At 41.2% G+C, this 24,103-nt stretch overlaps 1 protein-coding gene across 4 annotated transcripts in view; it reads right to left on the bottom strand.

The window, feature by feature from the left end:
• LOC124776558 overlaps positions 1-24,103 on the bottom strand; it is a 191,890-nt gene that overhangs the window by 133,261 nt on the left and 34,526 nt on the right. For 3 of the 4 annotated variants that reach the window (XR_007015635.1, XM_047251596.1, XM_047251598.1), the window contains exon 3: positions 590-802. The exons of the other annotated variant lie outside the window; for it this stretch is intronic. Coding sequence is in view for 2 of the 3 variants with exons in the window: in XM_047251596.1 (XP_047107552.1) it covers positions 590-802 (213 nt within the window). In the remaining variant the exon portion in view is untranslated. The remainder of the gene's footprint in view (positions 1-589; positions 803-24,103) is intronic. 4 annotated transcript variants of the gene reach the window in all.

Here is a 24,103-nt window from a genome sequence, read left to right as displayed (position 1 = left end):
GAAACATACATAAATCTGCATGCACCCATTAATGAAACATACACAGGCCATGATGAAACACAGAAGCTGTCATTTATTTGTTACTGGCAACAAGGAATTGCAAAATACTATAATTTTCAAACATAACTGTATTTTTTCAGTGCAGTAGCAGTTAAGATCTTTTACAGATTTCTCATAATCTAGGATAAAGGGTAAAGCAATCTACAAACAGGGAGGAACACAGAATCAGAGAATTTTCACAGAATACCAAGTATTCACAATACTAGCACACATCTATGTGAGCATGTTTATCACAGCATCTTTACAGGGAACTATTGCCACTACAATGTGATGCGAGTTCAAAGAATGTTTCACAAAGAAACGTGACATTCTGCAAAATATTTGCAAACTGAAGCTACACATTATTAACAACAAAGTAACAATGGCAGCAGTTGTGAAAAAAAAGTTCAGGGAATTCACAGTAATGCCCATAGATAACAGTCGACATAAAGAGAAATACATTGCAATGGTGGGGAATCGGAATAAGAGGCTATTTTGCTTCCTGTCTTACGAAATTAATCAAGAAATTTCTAAACTATTATGGCATTACCTGCATTAATTGTAGTATTCTTCCTGCGCCTTCTAGCTTGCTGACGCAAAGCATGCTTAATTACTTTCTTGCTATGAGTATGTGAGATTCTTGCACTAATATCTTTTAAGGAATCAAATGAACATCCGGGCATATTTTCCATGCTACTAGCATACAACTTGGTACCACGAGACCTCTGTTCACATTTGATGCGGCTGCATCTCTCTGATGTTCCTGGAGTTGGTGACACAAAAAATTTAACTCAGCTGTTAGTAAAATAAATAATGTACATAGCACACACCTAATATGAATATTATTTATGAATTTATGAGAGAAATACTTTTTTTCTTTACTTTCAATGAAGATGATGTGCATCAATAATCTGAGATTATAGGCACCATATGCCCTGCAAAAATTCTGTCGCCTTCAATATTAGGGTGATAAAGGAGGACATAGTATGGATCATATGAGATACCTGCAAATACATCAATATTAGGCAAGTGTGTGTTTTACAAACTGGAAAATATTCTTGCTTGCTATTGCAATGAGCAAACCGTAACTCTTCTTGAGAGGCTGTTATTTATTACCAATGCCTTAAAACTGGATGCTCTTAACAGAAGGGAGAAAGGTTAGTGTTCAATGTTCCATTGAAATCTGGTTCAAGATGAAACACTTGCTCAATTGGACACAAATGGGGAACACACAAACCAGGGATTTGTAGAAAGGAACTTCCTACCATTTGCTTCCTGCCATTTCCGTTAAGTGATTTAAACCACACAAAACACAAATCAGCCAGATGGTGACAAGAACCACACACTTCTTGAAAGAGAGTCCAATGCCTTCACCAATATGCCACCTCACAATGTTTCTCAGTTGTGGCTGAGAAAGTGTAAGGTTCTTAAAGATAAAGAACAAGGAACTAGTGTGACTGGCGGCATGAACACAACAGCAACACCAAGTGCCACATCCTGACTGTGAGCAAAGAAAATAATGTAATAACTGCAAAGATTTGATGACGGCCTAGGAAAGTATTGCTTTCAAGTTGGAAGGGTTCCATGCTAGATTAAGAGAGAAGTCTTCAATACAATGAAGGAAATTTACAATCATAGATAAGCTGGAATGCAAATGAATTAAACCGATCCACAACTGAAAATTAAAGAAGCCATGCACTTGGATGGGTCACCGTCCAAGTCTGCCGCCAAGTGCATTTGGCAAGCGTGGTGCACTCGGCCCTTGTGAGGCAAACTGAGCAGCTACTTCACTGAGTAGGAGCAGCACCAGTCACAAAAACTGACAACAGCCAGGAGAGCCGTGTGCTGACCACATGCCTCTGTATCCGCATCCAGTTATGCCTAAGGTCTGAGGATGACGTGGAATCCGATATCCGGTTCGTACCATTGGGCCTTCAAGGACTGAATCCACAATCTAAAGCAAAAATCAGAACATCTCAGGAAACAAAAAACAAAATTTGTATGTAGAATGTGTGTCATGTTATGGAACAGATCATAACATGGTTCTCATTCTGATTTACACTGACAGGTCTTCGAGAAGGCAATTGAAAAACTGTGAAGGCAGGACAACAATAGTCCAGTATAATATCTTAGACTTTCCTGGCAATTTGTTATCATCTCATTGAGATCAGGTGTTCTACCACTGGTTCCTATCTTCCCAACAAGGTATTTTGACACCATAACTCTACATCTTCATCAGGTGTTCCCTGAGACTAGCTGACCAGAGCCCATATTTAAGCCTGCCAAGTGCCCCGAGTTTCGTCCATCTTCCACTCCGGATTGGATGTTCACTCTTTGGTCTGCACCTGTGAGATGCACTTCCGCACAGCTGTAGGTGTTCCTCATTCTGTCTGCAACTGCTGCAGCAGTCTCCTGTCGTGGTGGCTGCATCATGGTGTTCCACATTTGCTTCGAGACCATAAGATGCCCTTCTGCACTGCTCCAGCTGTTTTGCACCTGCTGTTGCCATCTCTTGCAGCAGTGTCAGTCTCCTGGTTCCCCGTAGTGAAGTCTGTGGCCACGAAGCGCAGTTCTCACATCTCACACTGCTGCTGAAGATCCGTATTACATCTCTTGCACAAAGATTGCCGTCCAATGTTCTATATTAAGTCTTCTCTGCGCCAGGTGTGATCCCTGAGGTGTCTTGTTGTTGTTACACATCTCATCGGTACCTGCTGTGGTTGTCTTCCGCGGCAGTGGACACTGCCTGGTGCCCGTACATGGTCTGATCCTGTAATTTACGCCTACAATTGTCTGAGGTTCATTACTGGAGATATTTTTTCCAATGTTTCCATAGCAGTTCAAACGCCGGATCCCACATAGTGCTGCTTTGGTATCCTGCTCCCTGACGAAGTTTTCTGCAATCTTAAATTCAATTGATTCACTGATGACACTATCCCAGAATCTGCAGGTTTGGGCCAGGACCCTGGTTTTACTGTAGTCCATGGCATGTTCACACCCCAAGCAGTGTTTTGATATGGCTGATTTTGCGACCAGCTGAAGCCTAATACGTCTTTGGTGTTCCTTAAATCTTAGGTCCACCATTGTGGTAGCTTGTCCAATATAAGCCACACCGCATTAACAACATATGTGATAAATACCAGGTTTTCTTAACCCCAGGTCATTCTTGACTGTTCTGATTTTGTTGGCCAGGTAGAAATATTTTAGATATTGTGTTTCTTCAGGATTCTGCTGATATTGGCGGAGACAGGCCCTGCATACAATAGAAAAGCTATCTTCCTAGTATCTTCTTCTTGTTCCTCTTCCAGCATATCAGGTGGTCGTCTAGTGGAATGTAAAGCTTTGCAGATGTCCACTGCCGAATACCCACTGTAAATGGACACTTGCTGGAGATGTTCTAATTCAGTTGTGAAACCATCAAAGTTGGAAAGTTTCTTGGCTTGGTGTACAAATATTCTGAGTACCCTAATCTTCTGTGCTGGGTGGTGGCAGCTGTCAGCCAATAGATATAGGTCAGTATGTGTAGGTTTTCGATACACACTGTGGCCAATGGTGCAATCTGCCTTCCTCCTTACCAGGACATCCAGAAACGGAAGCTGACCATCTTTCTGTAACTCCTTGGTGAACTTAATATTGGGCTGTCCTGAGTTCAGATGGTCCAAGAATTCTTCAATCTTTCTCAGCCTTGGGGCCAGGTGACAAATGTGTTATCCACATATCTGAATAAACACGCCGGCTGGTAGGTTGCAGTTGTAAGGTTCTCATCCTTGAACTTCTACCTAAACAGACTGACCACTAGCGAGGAAAAGTGGGCCACCAATCACCACTCCTTCAGTCTGTTCATAGAAACGGCCTTCACATATGAAGTAAGCAGATGTTAAAATATGCCTGTAGATATCCAGCAAAGTTTCGTCAAACTTCTCACTGATCAAATCGAGCGTATCCTGGAGTGATACTCTCATGAAAATGGATATCACATCAAAACTGACCATGATGTCTGCGTCCGAAATATGCAAGTTTTCACAATCTGAGGCCCTCACAACTGCCATCTACCAGCCAAAATGTTTCTTCATATATGTGGATGACGCATTCATCATCTGGCGCCAGGGCCAGGAATGACTGACAAATTCTTGAACCATCTGAACTCATGACATGCCAACATAAAATTCATCATTGAGCTAGAGAGAGATCAGGTAGACAGCTGCCATCATCAAGCACAAAAGACTGGGGTGCTCAGGGCACTTGGACACCAAGCCAAGACACTTTCCAATTCTAGCAGCTTGACAATGGAATTAGAACATCTTCAATGAGTGTGCACTGGCAATAGATATTTGACCAGGGACATTTGCAAAGTGTTACATCCCACCAGACAACCTGATCTTTTCTATGTATGTCAATATTAACAGAAATCTGAAGAAACATGAAATCAAAAGTGTATTCTGTCCATTCATCAAAATCAGGGCTCTTCTTGGATTAGTCAAGGATTATCTGGGGCTATGAAAACCTGGTATTTAGCACATACTTTGTGAATGCAGTATATTCATCACACCAACAGAACAGTGGACGTAAGACATAAGGAATGTAAAAGACATACTAGGCAAGGGTAGGCCACAACATCAGCAATAGCAGAACACTGCCTGGAGCATGAACACGCCATGGATTATTATAAAACCAAGACCCTGGCCCAAACCCCTAGATTATGGGATAGTGTCATCGAATCAACTGAAACCAAGATGGAAGAAAACCTAATCAATCGAGAAGCAGGATACCAACTCAGCACTGCGTTGAATCTGGCATTTGAATTGCTGTGGAAACACCAGAAAAAAACTCCCATCTCCAGTAATGAACCTTAGTCAACTGCTGGCATAAGCAAAAGAAAGAGTCCACATATGAAGCACCAGGCAGCGCCCACCACTGCAGATGGCCACAGGGGGCACAGACAAATTGTGGAACATCAGCAACCTGAGACCTAGGGAGCACACTTTGTGGGTGCAAACCGAATATGGAACAACACGAGGCAGCCGCCAACACAGGAGACAGCTGCTGTGGGCAAAGAGGGAATAAGGAACATCTGGAGCAGCAATGAAGTAGGCAGCCTGAATACGGAACACATGGCGACTCATACTGCATGGACAGCATATGGAATGCCTACAGCAATGCGAATCTGCAGATAATGCACCTTGTGGACACGGACGAAATCCAGAAACACATGACGAGGCTGCAACCACCACAGGAGACTGCCACAGCATGCTTGGATGGAATGGGGCACGGAATACCTTTATCGATGCGGACGTGCACCTTGAGGGCGTGGACCGTAGAGGGAATATGGGATCTAGAGCAGATGGCACAAATAACTCCAGGAACAGCCCAGGATTAATTATTGGATCCAATCATCCAGGCAGCCTGGGTCAGGAACATCTGGTGAAGACATCGAGTTAAGGCATCGAAATATCTTGTAGGGAATGCAGAGCAACAGAAGCACACTCAATCTGAACAAGATGACACTGGCCCAATATATACAAAGATTTGAAAACTAATTCACACTGGCATGTGGACTGCTTCAGAAATATAAATGGAACGTATCACTGACAAATTAGGTGTGGTGAATGAAATGTAACACATAGGTCCAGCAAAGAACAAACTTGATTCCAAAATGTGAGTTGGTTGGACAATAATAATAATAAATAAACATTTTAAAAAATGAAAGTAATTGTAATTTTGGTGAAATAGTTCACAGGTGAATGGCCAGATGTTAGTGACCAAAAGGCACAATATTTCAACAAGCAATCGTGCTATCATCATCAAGTGCATTGATCAGCAGAGCACCTGGCTGTCCAACACAAAGCTTTGATCTCTCCTCACTGCCCCTTCCTCTGATCTAATTCTGTATCTGCCATACATGGCCAACATCATCTCCCGAGTCCTCCCATAGAAACACTGCTCTGTCCTAGGTTCATGACCAGTGTAACAGCATGGAGGCAGCACCTCTACTGCTCCTCAGCCTCCCCGAAGTCAGTTCATTGTGGGTATCATCATCATCATCATCATCATCTTGATAGTGAACCAGCACATCACTTCCTGCTTACACTGTGGTTGAGTTTCACGCAGCTCACTGTCCTGTGTGTTCGTTGCACCCTGTGATTTTGTTTGTAATCATTTTTACTGTTGCAGGAGTTACTTTGTTGTTACAGTTGTTGTGTCGTAGTGAACAATGTTACAAATAAGTACATCGAAAGTTATGAGTGGTGAAGTTCTGTGTCATTCTCTTGGCCAGGGGACTGCCATAGTACCCGATCAATCAAGAGAAATGGTAACTAGTCTGAGACCGGAAAACTTAATGGTAGTCCGCTGCTTTCCAGTAACAATGTGATCGATGTACCTGTTGCAGCACTGAATAAAAACAAAAAACTATAATGAAGATTGTCAAGTAAATGTTCAAGAAAGAAGCTGGAAAACATCAAAGCTTGAAACTCAGGGGAGGGGGTGGGGGGTGAACTTTCTTTGGACAAACAAATTAAAAATACAGATTCATTTACTGAGGACATGATACCTGTTAAGATCATTATCACAGTAAGAAACATCAAGTTATCATCACCACCCCCCCTCCCCTTGTGTGTGTGTGTGTGTGTGTGTGTGTGTGTGTGTGTGTGTGTCCTGTCCTTCAAGGCAGTCACACATTCTTATTCACAGTTTTGCACGACCTACAATTTCATGTGGATGTTGCTGCGGCTGTAAATTGTCGATGGAAAGGGAGGATATAGCTGTAATGCAAAGTCAGTTTTTAAGGGACATCTGAGGCACAAATATCTATGAAATGGTGTGTCATTTCTGGTCTCGTTGCCAAAAAGTGGGACTGGACAGATAATGCAACTAATGGAAGAATGGCAATGCCTTCATGGCAAGGGGGGCAAGAGTTATTCTTTGTCATGCAGGCACTTTATAAGGTTTTCTCTTGAAAGGTCTCTTGCTTTTTAAATCAAAGGAGACAGGAGATGATTATGAAGATACGGACCATGTTATGTTTACAGAGTGGTCCATAGAATCACTAATTCAAAATCTCTTAAACTGTCAATAACTGTTCGAGATAATGTTTCTTACCATTTAGTTATTGCTGACAAGCCACCCACAAAGGTAGAGAGAAAAGGGGAAATAATCGACCACAATGTTGATGTATATGTTAATCTTAGAAACATGGAGCTTATGAAACTAATCTCTTTATAAACCACAGTTTCAAATACACAAAAACTACAAGCTAGCAAAAGCATAGTACGAGGGGCGTTTGAAAAGTCCAAGCACAATCCAAGAGATGGCACCATCGGCGCGTATCAAGGTCATGTTTAGTTAGTAGCATCTTTGGAAAGAACGCACACCAAGTTTCAGCCATATTGGTCTATTTCTTTGTGTTTGGCATTCGTGTGAATCAAGGAAGTCGAGTGATTGTCAAAAATGGATGAAAAAGAATTTTGTGTGGTGATTAAACATTACTTTATGAAAGGGAAACCGCCTCAGGAGACTTAAAGAGAAGTTTGACAAACATTATGGTGACTCTGCACCTTCGATTAGAACAGTTTATAAGTGGTTTCAAAATTTTCGGAGTGGCCATAAGGGCACAAGTGATGCTGAACATTCTGGATGCCCTGTGGAGGTTACAACTCCAGAAATCGTTGATAAAATCCCTGATATGGTGATCGATGACGGAAGTGTTAAGGTGCATGAGATTGCTAGTGCTTGGGCATCTCTAATGAATGGGTACATAATATTTTGCATAAACATTTGGACATGAGGAAGCTATCCGCAAGATGTGTTCCACGATTGCTCACACTTGACCAAAAACAGAATCGCGTGAAGTGTTGCAAGGGTGGTTTTGGAGCTGTTCAGGAAGAACCTGCAGGACTTTATGCATCGTTTCTTCACTGGGGATGAAACATGGATACATTACTATACTCCTAAGACCAAACAACAATCTAAACAATGGTTTACCAAGAGATAATCTGCACCAAAAAAGGCGAAGACCATTCCTTCGGCCAGAAAGGTTATGGCGACTGTCTTTCGGGATTCGCAAGGGATAATCCTCATCAACTATCTGGAAAAGGGAAAAACTATTACATCGTTATTGGACTGTTTGAAAACCAAGCTTCAAGAAAAATGCCGGCGATTGGACTGCAAAAAAGTCTTTTACCATCACAACAATGCACCAGCACACACCTCAGCATTTGTGATCGCAAAATTAATGGAAATAGGATTCCAACGCATTTCACATCCCCCCCTATTCTCCAGAATTGGCTCTCTCGGACTAGTATTTGTTCCCCAATTTGAAGAAATGGCTAGCGGGACAAAGATTTTATTCAAACAAAGAGGTGATTGCAGCAACTAATAGCTATTTTGCGGACTTGGACAATTCATATTATTTGGAAGGGATCAACAAATTAGAACAACATTGGACGAAGTGTACAAGTATAAAAGGAGACTATGTTGAAAAATAAAAAAGGTTACCCCAAACGCATAAGTAGTTTTTATTTTTGCACGGACTTTTCAAACGCCCCTAGTACGTGTACAATCGTGAACCTATTATTTTAATCCAATAGACTTAATATGGTCCCAAATTAAATGTCATAATAAATTAAAGGTCATAATAAACTTACTCTTTTTACCAATGAGGATGTCAGTGGAGGTCCATTATCGCCATAGAAATGAAGTAAAGTTTGATTCAATTGTATGTGTGAGATGCAAAATTTAACAAAATTATATTTTTGTTAAGTTTTAACATTTAATAAGATGGCCTTATCAGTAACCAAGTACAAATGAGTTTGTCTCAGGCATGCAGTAAATATAAAGCAAAATAAATATTATTGTTCATCTGTTTCTTGTATTAGTTTTGTTCCTTATCTCAATACAGGACGGTCTTTTTAACACACGTTTTCTCACAGCATTAACCACACATAAATCTTGTTTTGTTATGCTACAAATACACTCCTGGAAATTGAAATAAGAACACCGTGAATTCATAGTCCCAGGAAGGGGAAACTTTATTGACACATTCCTGGGGTCAGATACATCACATGATCACACTGACAGAACCACAGGCACATAGACACAGGCAACAGAGCATGCACAATGTCGGCACTAGTACAGTGTATATCCACCTTTCGCAGCAATGTAGGCTGCTATTCTCCCATGGAGACGATCGTAGAGATGCTGGATGTAGTCCTGTGGAACGGCTTGCCATGCCATTTCCACCTGGCGCCTCAGTTGGACCAGCGTTCGTGCTGGACGTGCAGACCGCGTGAGACGACGCTTCATTCAGTCCCAAACATGCTCAATGGGGGACAGATCCGGAGATCTTGCTGGCCAGGGTAGTTGACTTACACCTTCTTGAGCACGTTGGGTGGCACGTGATACATGCGGACGTGCATTGTCCTGTTGGAACAGCAAGTTCCCTTGCCGGTCTAGGAATGGTAGAACGACGGGTTCGATGACGGTTTGGATGTACCGTGCACTATTCAGTGTCCCCTCGGCGATCACCAGTGGTGTACGGCCAGTGTAGGAGATCGCTCCCCACACCATGATGCCGGGTGTTGGCCCTGTGTGCCTCGGTCGTATACAGTCCTGATTGTGGCACTCACCTGCACGGCGCCAAACACGCATACGACCATCATTGGCACCAAGGCAGAAGCGACTCCCATCGCTGAAGACGACACGTCTCCATTCGTCCCTCCATTCACGCCTGTCGCGACACCACTGGAGGCGGGCTGCACGATGTTGGGGCGTGAGCGGAAGACGGCCTAACGGTGTGCGGGACCGTAGCCCAGCTTCATGGAGACGGTTGCGAATGGTCCTCGCCGATACCCCAGGAGCAACAGTGTCCCTAATTTGCTGGGAAGTGGCAGTGCGGTCCCCTACGGCACTGCGTAGGATCCTACGGTCGTGGCGTGCATCCGTGCGTCGCTGCGGTCCGGTCCCAGGTCGACGGGCACGTGCACCTTCCGCCGACCACTGGCGACAACATCGATGTACTGTGGAGACCTCACGCCCCACGTGTTGAGCAATTCGGCGGTACGTCCACCCGGCCTCCGGCATGCCCACTATACGCCCTCGCTCAAAGTCCGTCAACTGCACATACGGTTCACGTCCACGCTGTCGCGGCATGCTACCAGTGTTAAAGACTGTGATGGAGCTCCGTATGCCACGGCAAACTGGCTGACACTGACGGCGGAGGTGCACAAATGCTGCGCAGCTAGCGCCATTCGACGGCCAACACCGCAGTTCCTGGTGTGTCCGCTGTGCCGTGCGTGTGATCATTGCTTGTACAGCCCTCTCGCAGTGTCCGGAGCAAGTATGGTGGGTCTGACACACCGGTGTCAATGTGTTCTTTTTTCCATTTCCAGGAGTGTAAGTAGGTGGATCACAAAACTTAACAACAGAGTAATTATGTAACCACTTGGCACTTGATGTGCTAGTGGACCGTAATGCGTCATATTTAATTGACATTGTCTCATGTGGGAAAACTGTAACAGTGGTCTGGTTTGAAGTAGATGAATATGTGATGTATTCTTAAGATTTCATTCACTTAACTTCAACAATAAAAAAGTTTCCTGCATGTCGAAAATCAGGTAATGGTGTAAAAAAATGCATTTTTGTAAACTGTCAGTGTATGGTATTAATAATTTGTTTCTGCAGATAAAAATAAAAGGAAAACGAAGAGCAGCTCACATAGAACACATTGATTTCAATTACATAATTAGAAAGTGAATAGTTTGTGAGTTTGAGCAAACTGAATGCAATGTGAGATTGCACATTTGTTCTGTGGTACATGGCAACTTTGCTCCACACCTCCACATGCTCCTGCCGAACTGTAAATTCTAAAGTAATTTTGAACAGACTATTGATGTCTTTGTCAGTATCTTAACGTGGTCATAATCTACTCCACGTAATTCCAATAGTCAATGTTCTGCTACTGCTAACTTATTAGGTACTGCAATCTGGTATGCCATTGACATTCTGGGGAACTGTCTTTGACAGTAAGCATAGGGTACGTCTTGCCACATTTGAAGGGTATCTGATATATTCCAAATTTTCGCAACCCGAGGTCATATTTGACACCAACATACAGTGTCCATGTATAGCTGATGGGCAGCAGAGTCTTCACTTGTTTTTCCAGAGAACGGATTCTATTTTTTCAGATAATGCACCACAAAAAGAAATACATGCGTCCTCCTGAGGTTCCTCTCCTGTTCTTGCCAGTTGTTCTGCAGAACATAGGGCTGTCCGAATTTGCCACTCATTGTAACCATTCTTCCACAACACTGTCCTCAGATGTTCAAGTTCTTGATTGAGATTTTCATTGTCCGTGAGGGTGCGAGACCTAGTTACCAATGTTGTGAACATGCCATTCCTCTGTACTGGGTGGTAGCAGCTGTTCACAAGAAAGTATAGGTCAGTGTGCGTCTTCTTCCAGTACACACTGTGGTCTAACGTGCCATATACTGTTCTTTTCATCAGGACGGACAGACAGACAGGACAACACTCCATCCAATCAGATTTCCACGGTAAAACTGATGTTCTGGTGTATGGAACAGAGATGAATGAGAAAGTCATTCAGCTTGTCTCTTCCATGTAGCCATATGACGAAGGTGTGACCATATGACGAAGACGTCAATATACCGAAAGAAACAGTTAGGTTTCCACTGAACTGATTCCACGGTTCCTCTCTGAAATGTTCCACACAGATGCTGATGACAACTGGTGAAAATGGACTCCCCATGGCTAGCCTTCTGTCTGTTCATAGCAGTCACTGTGCAAAAGAAAATATGAGGATGTCAATACTCGTTTCTATGTAAAACTTCTGGCACATTAAGTTCTAATTCTTGTAAAGGCACTCTGCTAAAAAGAGAAACATCAAAGCTTACAAGCATATCGGTATCCTTAAGCTTAAAGTTGTTTAGGTGACCCACTAAACCCATGGAATTGCAAATGTGCTGTTAACTTTCCAATGTAACAGCTACATAAATCATTTGGCTACTTAGCGAGTGAGCATGTCAGGACAGCAATGTTGCTAACAATGAAGAGGAGAGTATTGGCACCAAATTTTTGTGAACTTTTTGGTATGTTGATGACACCTTTGTCATATGGCCACACGGAGAAGACAAGCTGAATAATTTATTTATACATCCCAATTCCAGATACCAGAACATCAATTTTATCAGAGTCAAAGGGGACGCAGGGCTCCCATGTCTGGATCTACCCGTAGAAAGAAGAGCGGAAGGCATGTTGGGCTACAGCGTGTACTGGAAGAAACATTCACTGACCTATACTTTCATCCGAACGGACCCCCCAGCCCAGAGGAATGGAACATTCAAAAAACTCGGTACAGGGCTCGCACTCTCTCTCACAATGAAAGTCTCAACCATAACTTTAACATCTGAGGACTGTGTTCCTGACAAACAGCTACAAGGAGTAGCAAATTCAGAGAACCCTATATCCTGCAGCTGCCACACAACAGAGGAATCTCAGGAGGATACGGACATTGTATGTATTCTTTTTTGTGGAGGAATCACCAAGTGAAGATGGTCTGCTATCTACCAGCTAAAACAACGAACACTGCTTGGTAATGACAAAAATGACCTCAAATTAGGGAATACCCTACCAATGCAGCAAGACATACATGGGTTAGACGGTATATACTGTTAAAAGATCATTGCTGAGAACACCAACGGCACACCAGATTGCAGCAGCCTAACAAGTCAGCAGTCACAGTACACTGCCTGTTGGAATCATACAGAATGGATAATGACCATAATAAGATTCAGACACAGACATCTAACTTCTGAGACTGTGTTGTTAAAGAATCTATAGAGATTTGAGTAAAGAAGGAGATACCCACCAGCATACTTATCTGGGGAGCAAACCTAAGACAGAGCAATGTGTCTGCCAGAGAAGTGCGAAAGGATGCTGGGTGTGGGTGGCAGATACAAGCAGTAGATTAGAATATTGCACTGGCCCCCAAATGTTCAGTTCATATGCACACCTGATGATAGCAACTAGGTTGCTTGCCAAAATATTGTGACCCTGGGACACTGACGTCCTGTCATTCACTTATAAACTATTTCACTGTGGAGTACGTTGAGAGAAGCTGAAGAACCACAGCTGTAAATTTACTTGTAATTGGAGCAGTAAGGTTGCAAGGCTCAGATTTAAAATAAAGTTAAAACTTAATAACTAGTTAACAAGGGAAAGAAGTTCAGTTTGGTAAATGAAAATTAAGGCATTCATTGCATCAGTGTCTAAGAGAAGAATGGCACAGGAGCAACCAGTAAAGATAAAATTCTAAAGAGATGGGTGGTCCTCTTTTCCAAACATCTAGATGTCTGGGAGTTATTTGCACTGGTAGAATGATAAAAGGACAGAAAAATTTACAAAATCAACCCGAAACAGCTAAAAAATTTATCCGTGGACTTAAAAAATGGAATGTAGTTGAAATAAATCAGGTGATGCTGAGGGAATTGGATTAGGAAATGAGACATCTAATGTAGTAAAGGAGTTTTGCTATTTGGGGAGCAAAATAACTGATGATGATCGAAGTAGAGAGGATATAAAATGTAGACTGGCAATGGCAAGGAAAGCGTTTCTGAAGAAGAAAAATTTGTTAACACAGAGTGAAGATTTAAGTGTCAGGAAGTCGTTTCTTAAAGTATTTGTATGGAGTGTAGCTATGTACGGAAGTGAAACATGAGATGATAAATGATTTAGACACGAAGACAACTGAAGCTTTCGAAATGTGCTGCTACAGAATAATGCTGAAGTTTAGATGTATAGATCACATAACTAATGAGGAGATACTGAATAGAATCGGGGAGAAGAGAAATTTGTGGCACAACTTGATTAGAAGAAGGGATCAATTGGTAGAACATGTACTGAGGCATCAAGGGGTCACCAATTTAGTACTGAAGGGCAGCATGGAGGATAAAAATCGTAGAGGGAGACCAAGAGATGAATACACTAAGCAGATTCAGAAGAATGTAGGTTGCAGTAGGTTCTGGGAGATGAAGAAGCTTGCACAGGATAGAGTAGCATGGAGAGCTGCATCAAATCAGTCTCTGGACTGAAGACCACAACAACAACAGTGAGAAAACAGCAATGGCAGAGCTGCTTATTTAGGGCAGACGGAACTAAAGTCTGTAACTGGGCTGTTGCAATCAAGGGATATGGTGTTGCATTATGAGAGGAGGCTGGACGCAGAGTGAGGGTAGGTGGTCCAGTTTACACCCTGAGGCGTCAGCGACACAGTGATATCTGTGATAAGTTATCCCTTGTGTTGCATTCACACAGTTATAAAGTGTCTTCAGGGTGGAAGTTAATGGCTGGGAATAAGTGCATGCGGCACAGTAGTGCTGATGCCTCGTCAGTGAGACGTCTCCCCACACGTCAGTGAGCCACAGTCACGTGCTATGCTGGCGGCAGAAGTGGGTGATATGGCGTCACCTGCCCAGATGTTTTGCGATACAGCATGGCTCCCACTTCAGCATTCCTGTAGACAGCTTGTCACGCATTCAGGTGCAGACGGCAGACTGTGATCCAGAATGCTGGTTGTTGCGAAAACTAGGACCTGATCATCCACCATGGATTGACCAAGACTGCAGCAGATGTCCACATGTCAGCCATGGTGTTGTGTGAATGTGCCATATATGATCAGAGTGGAAATGACAGAATGCAGATCATCTACAATGATCCGTAGTGGAGAAGGGTTGGTCTCACACCAGTCTCCTCATCAGTGATTTCCCAGTAGGCAGCAATGTCAGTAAAAATCGGGTTGGCTGTGTCTTGGCACTGAATTCAACAAGCAGGTAGCAGGCAGACCATCCTCAATCAGTTTGTTGTGGTTTCACTGGAACTGAATAGACTGTCATTCTCTCTGGTTCTAGCAACACTGAAAGAATGGCAGCACAGCTGAATGTGTCTTTCACTCTCCTACAGCCCTCTTATTTAAAGGGCCCAACCTGCACCTATGTTGCAGTGGCATCGGGTATACAAACGCATTTGCCCTCGTTTATCAGTTCCACCAATTCTCCTTGCCTCACTGTAGTAATTCAATAATTATTCTGGGTTACTGAGCACTGGTCTTTCTGCCTACACTTGACTTTGTAGTGGCACTTTGTCTGTCAGTCTGGGGAAAGAATACTTGTGTGTCTGACACAAAAGTAAAATACAAAAATTGCTATCAGAAACACCGCAAGACTAGTGGTCGTAATACTTATGGTTACCACATTTTTGAATCCATTCTCTCGATACAGCTGAGTATGTTGCAATGTTTGCCCCATGGGAATTTTGCCTTGCTGAGATGCTATTAGTGCGTCTAAAGTGCATAAGAGATCAGGATTCAGGGAATTTTTAAGATAGGTTAGATTGTGTGTTGGCAGTACTTCACATGGTTTCTCTGGTCAATACAATGCAGATTCGTTTAGTTGGAGTAAGTCATACCTAAGAGTATATTTGGGAGGCGAAAGTTCATTCCAGCTATATCACAAGTTGTGCCATTCACCAAAATACTGTTGTTACGTAACTCTACCTTTGTCATATCTTGAGGTTTTAAATTCTCATAGCAATTCAGGACCACAGTTTCCATTGCAAAAACTGAGTAAATCCAATGCGCTCCTACCCTCTGAAAATGAAGCTGTGGTGGAAAGACTTGCACTTTGCATGTCTGTGTGTCAGTCTGCACTTTTCCAGTGGGACAAATGGTGATATTTTCTTTCAAACAATCTCCTAGACCCCTAAGAGACATAAGAGCAAGAGCCTTCCACACTCAAATAGTTATCACCTCTCACGATCTTACTTGTACCCATTTACCCATCATTCCCCATCTTACTAGATAAGGGTGAGCAATATAATATAATAACAATACTGTACATATGTTCCTACCACTGATAGTCAGACCAATATGTAGAACTTTAGCCTGACTGTGTTCATTTATGCAGTTGCTATGTGGTAGAACAATACTAAGTTATTTCTCAACACCTCTGTCATGTCACAATCCCACAGAAAATTCTTTTCCTGGTAGGTACAACCCTGTCAAGAACGGTTGTGAGGGTAGCAATATCAGATTCAACTGTCTGTTTACCGCATGCTATCCTAATTTCTGTGACGATCCCACTCCAATTGTCACGCTGATGAGTCTAGTCTGACTATTGCTAGTTTACTGTCCAGTATGCTCAGTCATTTTTTATTTCCCCCAAATCACTGTTCACTGTTTTTACTGTATTCCGGGTGTATTGGGACAACACTACACTTCAACTCAAGTACCATTATGGTTTTATTCAAAATGCTCTGCACGAAATGCAACAATTGTGTGTTACAGTTTTTATAGCATCTGCCGTCATTTTCATCTGCCTAACTGTGTTATTCAGATCTTGGAGATCTTCATCATCTGCTGTTCCAAACACTGTTTTTAGTATTTTTCCTCCTGCATCCACCTGCCCTCTTCCCTACTAATTAGCATCCACGGCACAACGTCAGTGATTTGTACCAGTTGACATCTCCGAGTTTGCCACACGACAGCCTAAATTCCTAGTATTCAACCTACACCTTGGTGAGAATTTTGTTACCTGACTTTCCTATGCAATTCTATGAATTCATCTTGTAATCCAGTCTTCTGCAACTGGTGTGCCACCACAAAGTGAACGATGTGATGTGAACATTTACATATTACTATAAGAAATTAATGGATTTTGATTTCAGATATAGCACAAATTTTTATGTTTTTAAATAAATTTAATTTACTTTATTCCTTCGATTTTAAGCAAAAAGATGTCTGTTTACTGTTTTATTATTTAATACATCTCATAAAAGTTATATTTTCATAGAAAATTAAATGTAATTTCTATGCTCAACTTTGTTGTTATACTTTTTATCTTAAGTTAATTGTATTCCCACCTGTACAACTGCACTGGCTATGCTGCTAGGGTGAGAATACTTTCTTACATTGCATCTTTTGTGTATGGTTGGCTATACGTGCCTTTCCTTAAAATTCCAGGGATAAGCAAAAATGCCCCTCTCTTACAATTTTTATTGCCTTGTTTTGATATTTGTTCCAATTTGTAGGCACTTCGCAAATTTTATTATTCTCATCCCTCACCGCCAACTGACACACACACACACACACACACACACACACACACACACACACACACAGTCACATAACAAGACTACATTTCAGTTCAACAATATTGTTGTTATTCCATCCTGGACTTCCCATTGTTTGAATACTTCAGTTCAATTTCATCACAGCTGTGCTCTGGAGTAGTGCAAATATAGTGACTGCTTCATCAGTATTTTTTATTACAGCGGTATTAAAATATTTTTTTTAAGTTCATTGTACAGAGTGGTCTGTCCAAGTACTGAAACCATTGGGCCAAAAATAAAAAAGAAGTTCAAAGGCAATATAGTGATTACAACTTTTTTTTTGTACAGTGAAAAACATATCCAATCCCCAGGTGTGTTGTGCCTGGTGAGAAAATAAAAAAAAAGTGAAGCTCAAGACCATATCAGTGAATGTTTTGCAAAAAGTACAGGAAGTTAGCTATAAGGTAGCTGAACGTATCTTAATGGCAAGGAACTACGTAACGAGCAACCAGTGAAGAAATATTTTGTGCGCCTAATAAATATTTGGTCTGTAATAAATTAACGTGCGAGCATTTTGATAGTGTTTGTACAGATAGAGCCACTTCTATGAGGGGCCAAGAGAGAGAGTTAGTGACTAAAATATGCTAAGTAAATCCTAATGTATGAACAGGCCACTGCCTCATTCACTGAAGAGCCACAATCTTTGTCATCTCATCTGAAAACAGTGATGGATGAAGCAGTGAAAGCCGTAAACTCCACCAAATCTTAGCGCCTAAATATACTATGTGTCTAGAAACAGGATCACAGCACACTAAACTTCTGCTACATACAAAAGTACTGTGGTTTTCTTCAGGTAAACCGTTAAAAATGAGCGTTTGAACTTAGAGACGAGGTAACTAAATTTTGTGAATACTGAGCAGCATGCATATGCAGATTTATTCACAGATGATGAATGGATATCGAAGTTGTCACATCTTTCTTATATTTCTGTATACTTAAATGGACTATACAGAAAAATGCAAGGTAGAAATGAAAATATTCTGACTAGTATTGATAATATTCAAGGATTTATTAATAAGTTACATTTGTGGATAAAGACAATTGAAAACAGCCCATGTGAGATGTCCCCAACTGTCTGTCTCCTTATTGACGACAATAAGCTGCTGGCAGACTTAATTACAGAACATATAGTAGTCTTTTAGCAGATTATTCAAAACACCTTCCAAATAATTTAGTTTTAGGCTCACAAGAGAAACTGGCAGATTTTAAAGCAGACAGAACACTGAAATCAAAAATTTTTTAAGAGCCTTTGGATACAGTTTGGTTGTGAATAAGCAGTTAATGCCCAGCTATCTCCGAGATGGCAGTTACTGTCTTATTACCATTTTGAACTACAGATTTTTATGAACTAGGCTTCTTGAAGTTGACCGAAACTAAAACATCGGGGAGAAAGAAAGATAGAGAGAATGAGAGAGCGAACAAATCATCCGCCTGTGTGCAGCTAAGCAAGGTGAAGTATCACACAGAATGTACTTTAAAATTCATATAATAGAAGTCTATCCTCTACAGCGAGTGTAAGTTAATAAGTTGCTAATAAATGCACAAGTCTATTCCTGTTTTATAACAACAACAACAACAACAACGATAATAATTGATTGCATAACAATATAATAATTTGTAATTATATTTAGATTCATATAATTTTGTGGTGGCGTGTTGAGTCTAAGCCATCTCGATGAACTGTGAGTAATAAAAGATTGTGCAACACTGCTGTAATCTGTGAACTTTGTTCCTTGTCTCCCACACATCAGCAGTCAACCTCTATGTCCTCTGATAATTAACAGCATATCCAGTTCTTGAAAAGTAATACACCTGACTAACAGTTGAATGCGAACATTATGCAATGCTCCTCTGTTAATGACGTGCGGCAATATCAGGATTACCACAACCCATACGGTTGTCCCTGTGATCCTTCACTTGAGGATAAGAACTTTCGTTACTCCATTCCTCCTTCGAAAATAACTGAAGCTACGGTAACTATTACAAATTCACAATACACTTTAATAAAAGTAAACACACGCATTAACCAGTTCTCAGACATAACGCAAGTGAACTCAAATATTGTTACTTGTCACAATTTCAATGCGTAGGGTACACTACGTGAATCACGATTATGCACTGGTACATGCTTTTTTACTTTTTTAGTCTTTTTCATGTGCCTTCACTGTTGCTGGGTCTAGTGGCAATGCCTCCACCATTCCTCTAAAACGTTCACCCCTACTTACATGGACAATAGTTGTTTTAGTCTGAAACTGCACAATCACATTCACTGGAGAAGTCATCTCAATGATTTGATAAGGACTCTGATTCTTAGTCAAGAACTTCCTTGTCTTTCCCTTAGGCGTGTAGCAGTTAGTGACTAATAGCCATTGACCCATTTGCTATTATGGCAATTTTCCAAATGTTGCAGAGACTGTTCCTGTATTTCCAAAGCTTTAGTATTGGAGCACTGTACTTTCTGCCCTACCTCACCTACTTTTTGCACATTTTTTAACCACTTCAGAGTTAGGTTCTAATTTAGGAATCTTGACGTAAAAGGGGGATAGTGTTTTCCTACTGTATACCATCTCGAAGGTTGAGAGAACTGTACCAGATATACTTTAGGGTTATACGCACAAATTGCGTATTGCAGATGTTTGTCCCAATCAGTATGATGGCTGTTAACATAATAAATCAACTTTTCTTGATGGTCTTATACATTCGTTCCTTTCTGCCATTAGTTCGTAGATGGAATGGACTTGTCTGTAACTTCCAGATACAAAGTACACAACTGTTTTATCAAGTCTCATACAAAATATGGCCAAGATAGACACGAAGCCCATGCCTACTACAGTAGTACAAGTTTATATGCCAACTAGCTCTGCAGATAATGAAGAAATTGATGAAACATATGAGGAAATAAAAGAAGTTATTCAGGTAGTGAAGGGAGACGAAAATTTAATAGTCATAGGTGACTGGAATTCGAGAGTAGGAAAAGGGAGAGAAGAAAGCATAGTAGGTGAATATGGATTGGGGGAAAGATATGATAGAGGAAGTTGTCTGGTAGAATTTTGCACAGAGCATAACTTAATCATAGCTAACACTTGGTTCAAGAATAATAAAAGAAGGTTGTATACCTGGAAGAATCCTGGAAATACTAAAAGGTATCAGATAGATTATATAACGGTAAGACAGAGATTTAGGAACCAGATTTTAAATTGTAAAACATTTCCAAGGGCAGATGTGGACTCTGACCACAATCTATTGGTTATGAGCTGTAGATTAAAACTGAAGAAACTGCAAAAAGGTGGGAATTTAAGGAGATGGGACCTGGATAAACTGAAAGAACCAGAGGTTGTAGAGAGTTTCAGGGAGAGCATAAGGGAACAATTGACAGAAATGTGGGGGGGGGATACAGTAGAAGAAGAATGGTTAGCTCTGAGGGATGAAGTAGTGAAGGCAGCAGAGGATCAAGTAGGTAAAAAGACGAGGGCTAGTAGAAATCCTTGGGTAACAGAAGAAATATTGAATTTAATTGATGAAAGGAGAAAATATAAAAATGCAGTAAATGAGGCAGGCAAAAAGGAATACAAACGTCTCAAAAATTAGATTGACAGGAAGTGCAAAATGGCTAAGCAGGGATGGCTAGAGGACAAATGTAAGGATGTAGAGGCTTGTCTCACTAGGGGTAAGATAGATACTGCCCACAGAAAAATTGAAGAGACCTTTGGAGAAAAGAGAACCATTTGTATGAATACGAAGAGCTCAGATGGAAACCCAGTTCTAAGCAAAGAAGGGAAAGCAGAAAGGTGGAAGGAGTATATAGAGGATCTATACAAGGGCGACGTACTTGAGGACAATATTCTGGAAATGGAAGAGAATGTAGGTGAAGACGAAATGGGAGATACAATACCGCGTGAAGAGTTTGACAGAGCACTGAAAGACCTGAGATGAAACAAGGCGCCGGGAGTAGACAACATTCCTTTAGAACTACTGATGGCCTTGGGAGAACCAGTCCTGACAAAACTCTACCATCTGGTGAGCAAGATGTATGAGACAGGCGAAATACCCTCAGACTTCAAGAAGAATATAATAATTCCAATCCCAAAGAAAGCAGGTGTTGACAGATGTGAAAAATACCAAACAATTAGTTTAATAAGCCACAGCTGCAAAATACTAACGCGAATTCTTTACAGACGAATGGAAAAACTAGTAGAAGCCAACCTTGGGGAAGATCAGTTTGGATTCCGTAGAAATATTGGAACACGTGAGGCAATACTGACCTTACGACTTATCTTAGAAGCTACATTAAGGAAAGGCAAACCTACGTTTCTAGCATTTGTAGACTTAGAGAAAGCTTTTGACAATGTTGACTGGAATACTCTCTTTCAAATTCTAAAGGTGGCAGGGGTAAAATACAGGGAGCGAAAGGCTATTTACAATTTGTACAGAAAACAGATAGCAGTTATAAGAGTCAAGGGACATGAAAGGTAAGCAGCAGTTGGGAAGGGAGTGAGACAGGGTTGTAGTCTCTCCCCGATGTTATTCAATCTGTATATTGAGCAAGCAGTAAAGGAAACAAAAGAAAAATTCGGAGTAGGTATTAAAATCCATGGAGAAGAAATAAAAACTTTGAGGTTCGCTGATGACATTGTAATTCTGTCAGAGACAGCAAAGGACTTGGAAGAGCTGTTGAACGGAATGGACAGTGTCTTGAAAGGAGGATATAAAGATGAACATCAACAAAAGCAAAACAAGGATAATGGAATGTAGTCAAATTAAATCGGGTGATGCTGAGGGAATTAGATTAGGAAATGAGACACTTAAAGTAGTAAAGGAGTTTTGCTATTTGGGGAGCAAAATAACTGATGATGGTCGAAGCAGAGAGGATATAAAATGTAGACTGGCAATGGCAAGGAAAGTGTTTCTGAAGAAGAGAAATTTGTTAACATCAAGTATAGATTTAAGTGTCAGGAAGTCGTTTCTCAAAGTATTTGTATGGAGTGTAGCCATGTATGGAAGTGAAACATGGACGATAAATAGTTTGGACAAGAAGAGAATAGAAGCTTTCGAAAAGTGGTGTTACAGAAGAATGCTGAAGATTAGATGGGTAGATCACATAACTAATGAGGAGGTATTGAATAGAATTGGGGAGAAGAGGAGTTTGTGGCACAACTTGACAAGAAGAAGGGACCAGTTGGTAGGACATGTTCTTCGGCATCAAGGGATCACAAATTTAGCATTGGAGGGCAGAGTGGAGGGTAAAAATCGTAGAGGGAGACCAAGAGATGAATACATTAAGCAGATTCAGAAGGATGTAGGTTGCAGTAGGTACTGGGAGATGAAGAAGCTTGCACAGGATAGAGTAGCATGGAGAGCTGCATCAAACCAGTCTCAGGACTGAAGACCACAACAACAACAACAACAACAACTATTTGTGCAGTGTTACATGCTATTAGGATTGTCTTCCAAAAGTTGAAGCAATCCTGTTTGTGTTTAACAGCTTCTCATATTGATGTTGCTTTCCCTGCCTTCACTTCCCACAATGCTGTGCTTAGTGTCCAACGTGGCCACATTCAGGTTGCTGTTTGTGCCCTTTACACCTATGAGTCGCAGCCGAGTTCCCCTATCCTTACCCTGTGTGACATCTCGGCAGAGATACCATATAGAAGAACACGCATAGCACTATTCTTGGTTCCTGCAGCAAGACTATCCGCTTCTGCGTTTTCTCTCTGTTGGTATGTCTGTGCACTGATCCTTGCGTACTATTTGAAAAGGTATCCACTGATTTCTTTTGCTCCTGCGTTAAGGTTCTCAATTTTTCCAGAAAAGCCTCATGCTATTTCGCTTCTGATAGCATTGTGATAAACCATCAGTCAACTGGAATGTTCCTAACTTCCTGAAATCTTCACGATACCACAAGCATGGCTTTGTTTCATCTGACAATCATAAATTCGCGAAACAGAGAGTAGTCTCATCTGAACAACCACTCACTGGAGTGATAGATTAATATTATCAATAAATGCAGTTACAACCTCTGTTAATTTGCAGGAAAGAGGCACCGTACAGCAACTACCAATGAATCGAAAAGAGGGAAAGGTACACACACTAGTCTTGGTTTCCTCCAAGCCTGATTACAATTCTACCTGCCTACACAGCTTCTCTTTTTCCTGCTGTTGCTGGGAATTCTACACCAACAATATCTGTATCTGCTCTGTCTGTAGCAGATCATGTCTGGCATTTTTTTGTAATATACTACTGCTGTTCACAACAACAAGGAATAAAAATAGAGCAACTGCACTCCCAAAATATAAACAATAATTATACATTAACCCTTTTGGCATATCATTGCTGAACAGGACTCAGAACCATCCTATGCCAAATGACCAAGTTATCTACAAGTACTACACATGCATAACATAACCCTCATACATGGGATTTCATGCCCTGACAGGTTACAAAACTTACACCGAACTGATGTTAAGCCTTTCGATGCTACAGACATGCACTCTGCATTCTGTGCTGAGGACAGCATTGTCGTAACTCACCAAATGCTGCTACCTGTGCTGAAAGACAGCGTTCTGGCTCCTCTGAAATACTTACAATCTGATCCTAAGAAAACTATTTGGTGACAAAATCTGATTTTAGCCAATATTCCAGACTGGTATCTTCACTCAATAAAGGGCTGAATTTCTTTTCATTATTCGTCATCACTGCATCAAATTAAGTAAATCACTGGGCAAAGTTTTATAGAGTTTGCAGAGATGATAATGCATTGCATAAACTTTGCATACGGTCAATTTTAGCTCATACACTGCTGTATATGAAATGTAGCAATTTTAGCTCATACACTGCTGTATATGAAATGTAGATAAAATACTTAAAATTTTATTTAAAAGTGAGAGTATAA

Source organism: Schistocerca piceifrons, chromosome 2 (genome assembly GCF_021461385.2).
Source record: "Schistocerca piceifrons isolate TAMUIC-IGC-003096 chromosome 2, iqSchPice1.1, whole genome shotgun sequence".
Taxonomy (NCBI): domain Eukaryota; kingdom Metazoa; phylum Arthropoda; class Insecta; order Orthoptera; family Acrididae; genus Schistocerca; species Schistocerca piceifrons.
Note: the sequence above shows the minus strand (reverse complement) of the source record. Positions and strands in the feature narration are given on the sequence as shown.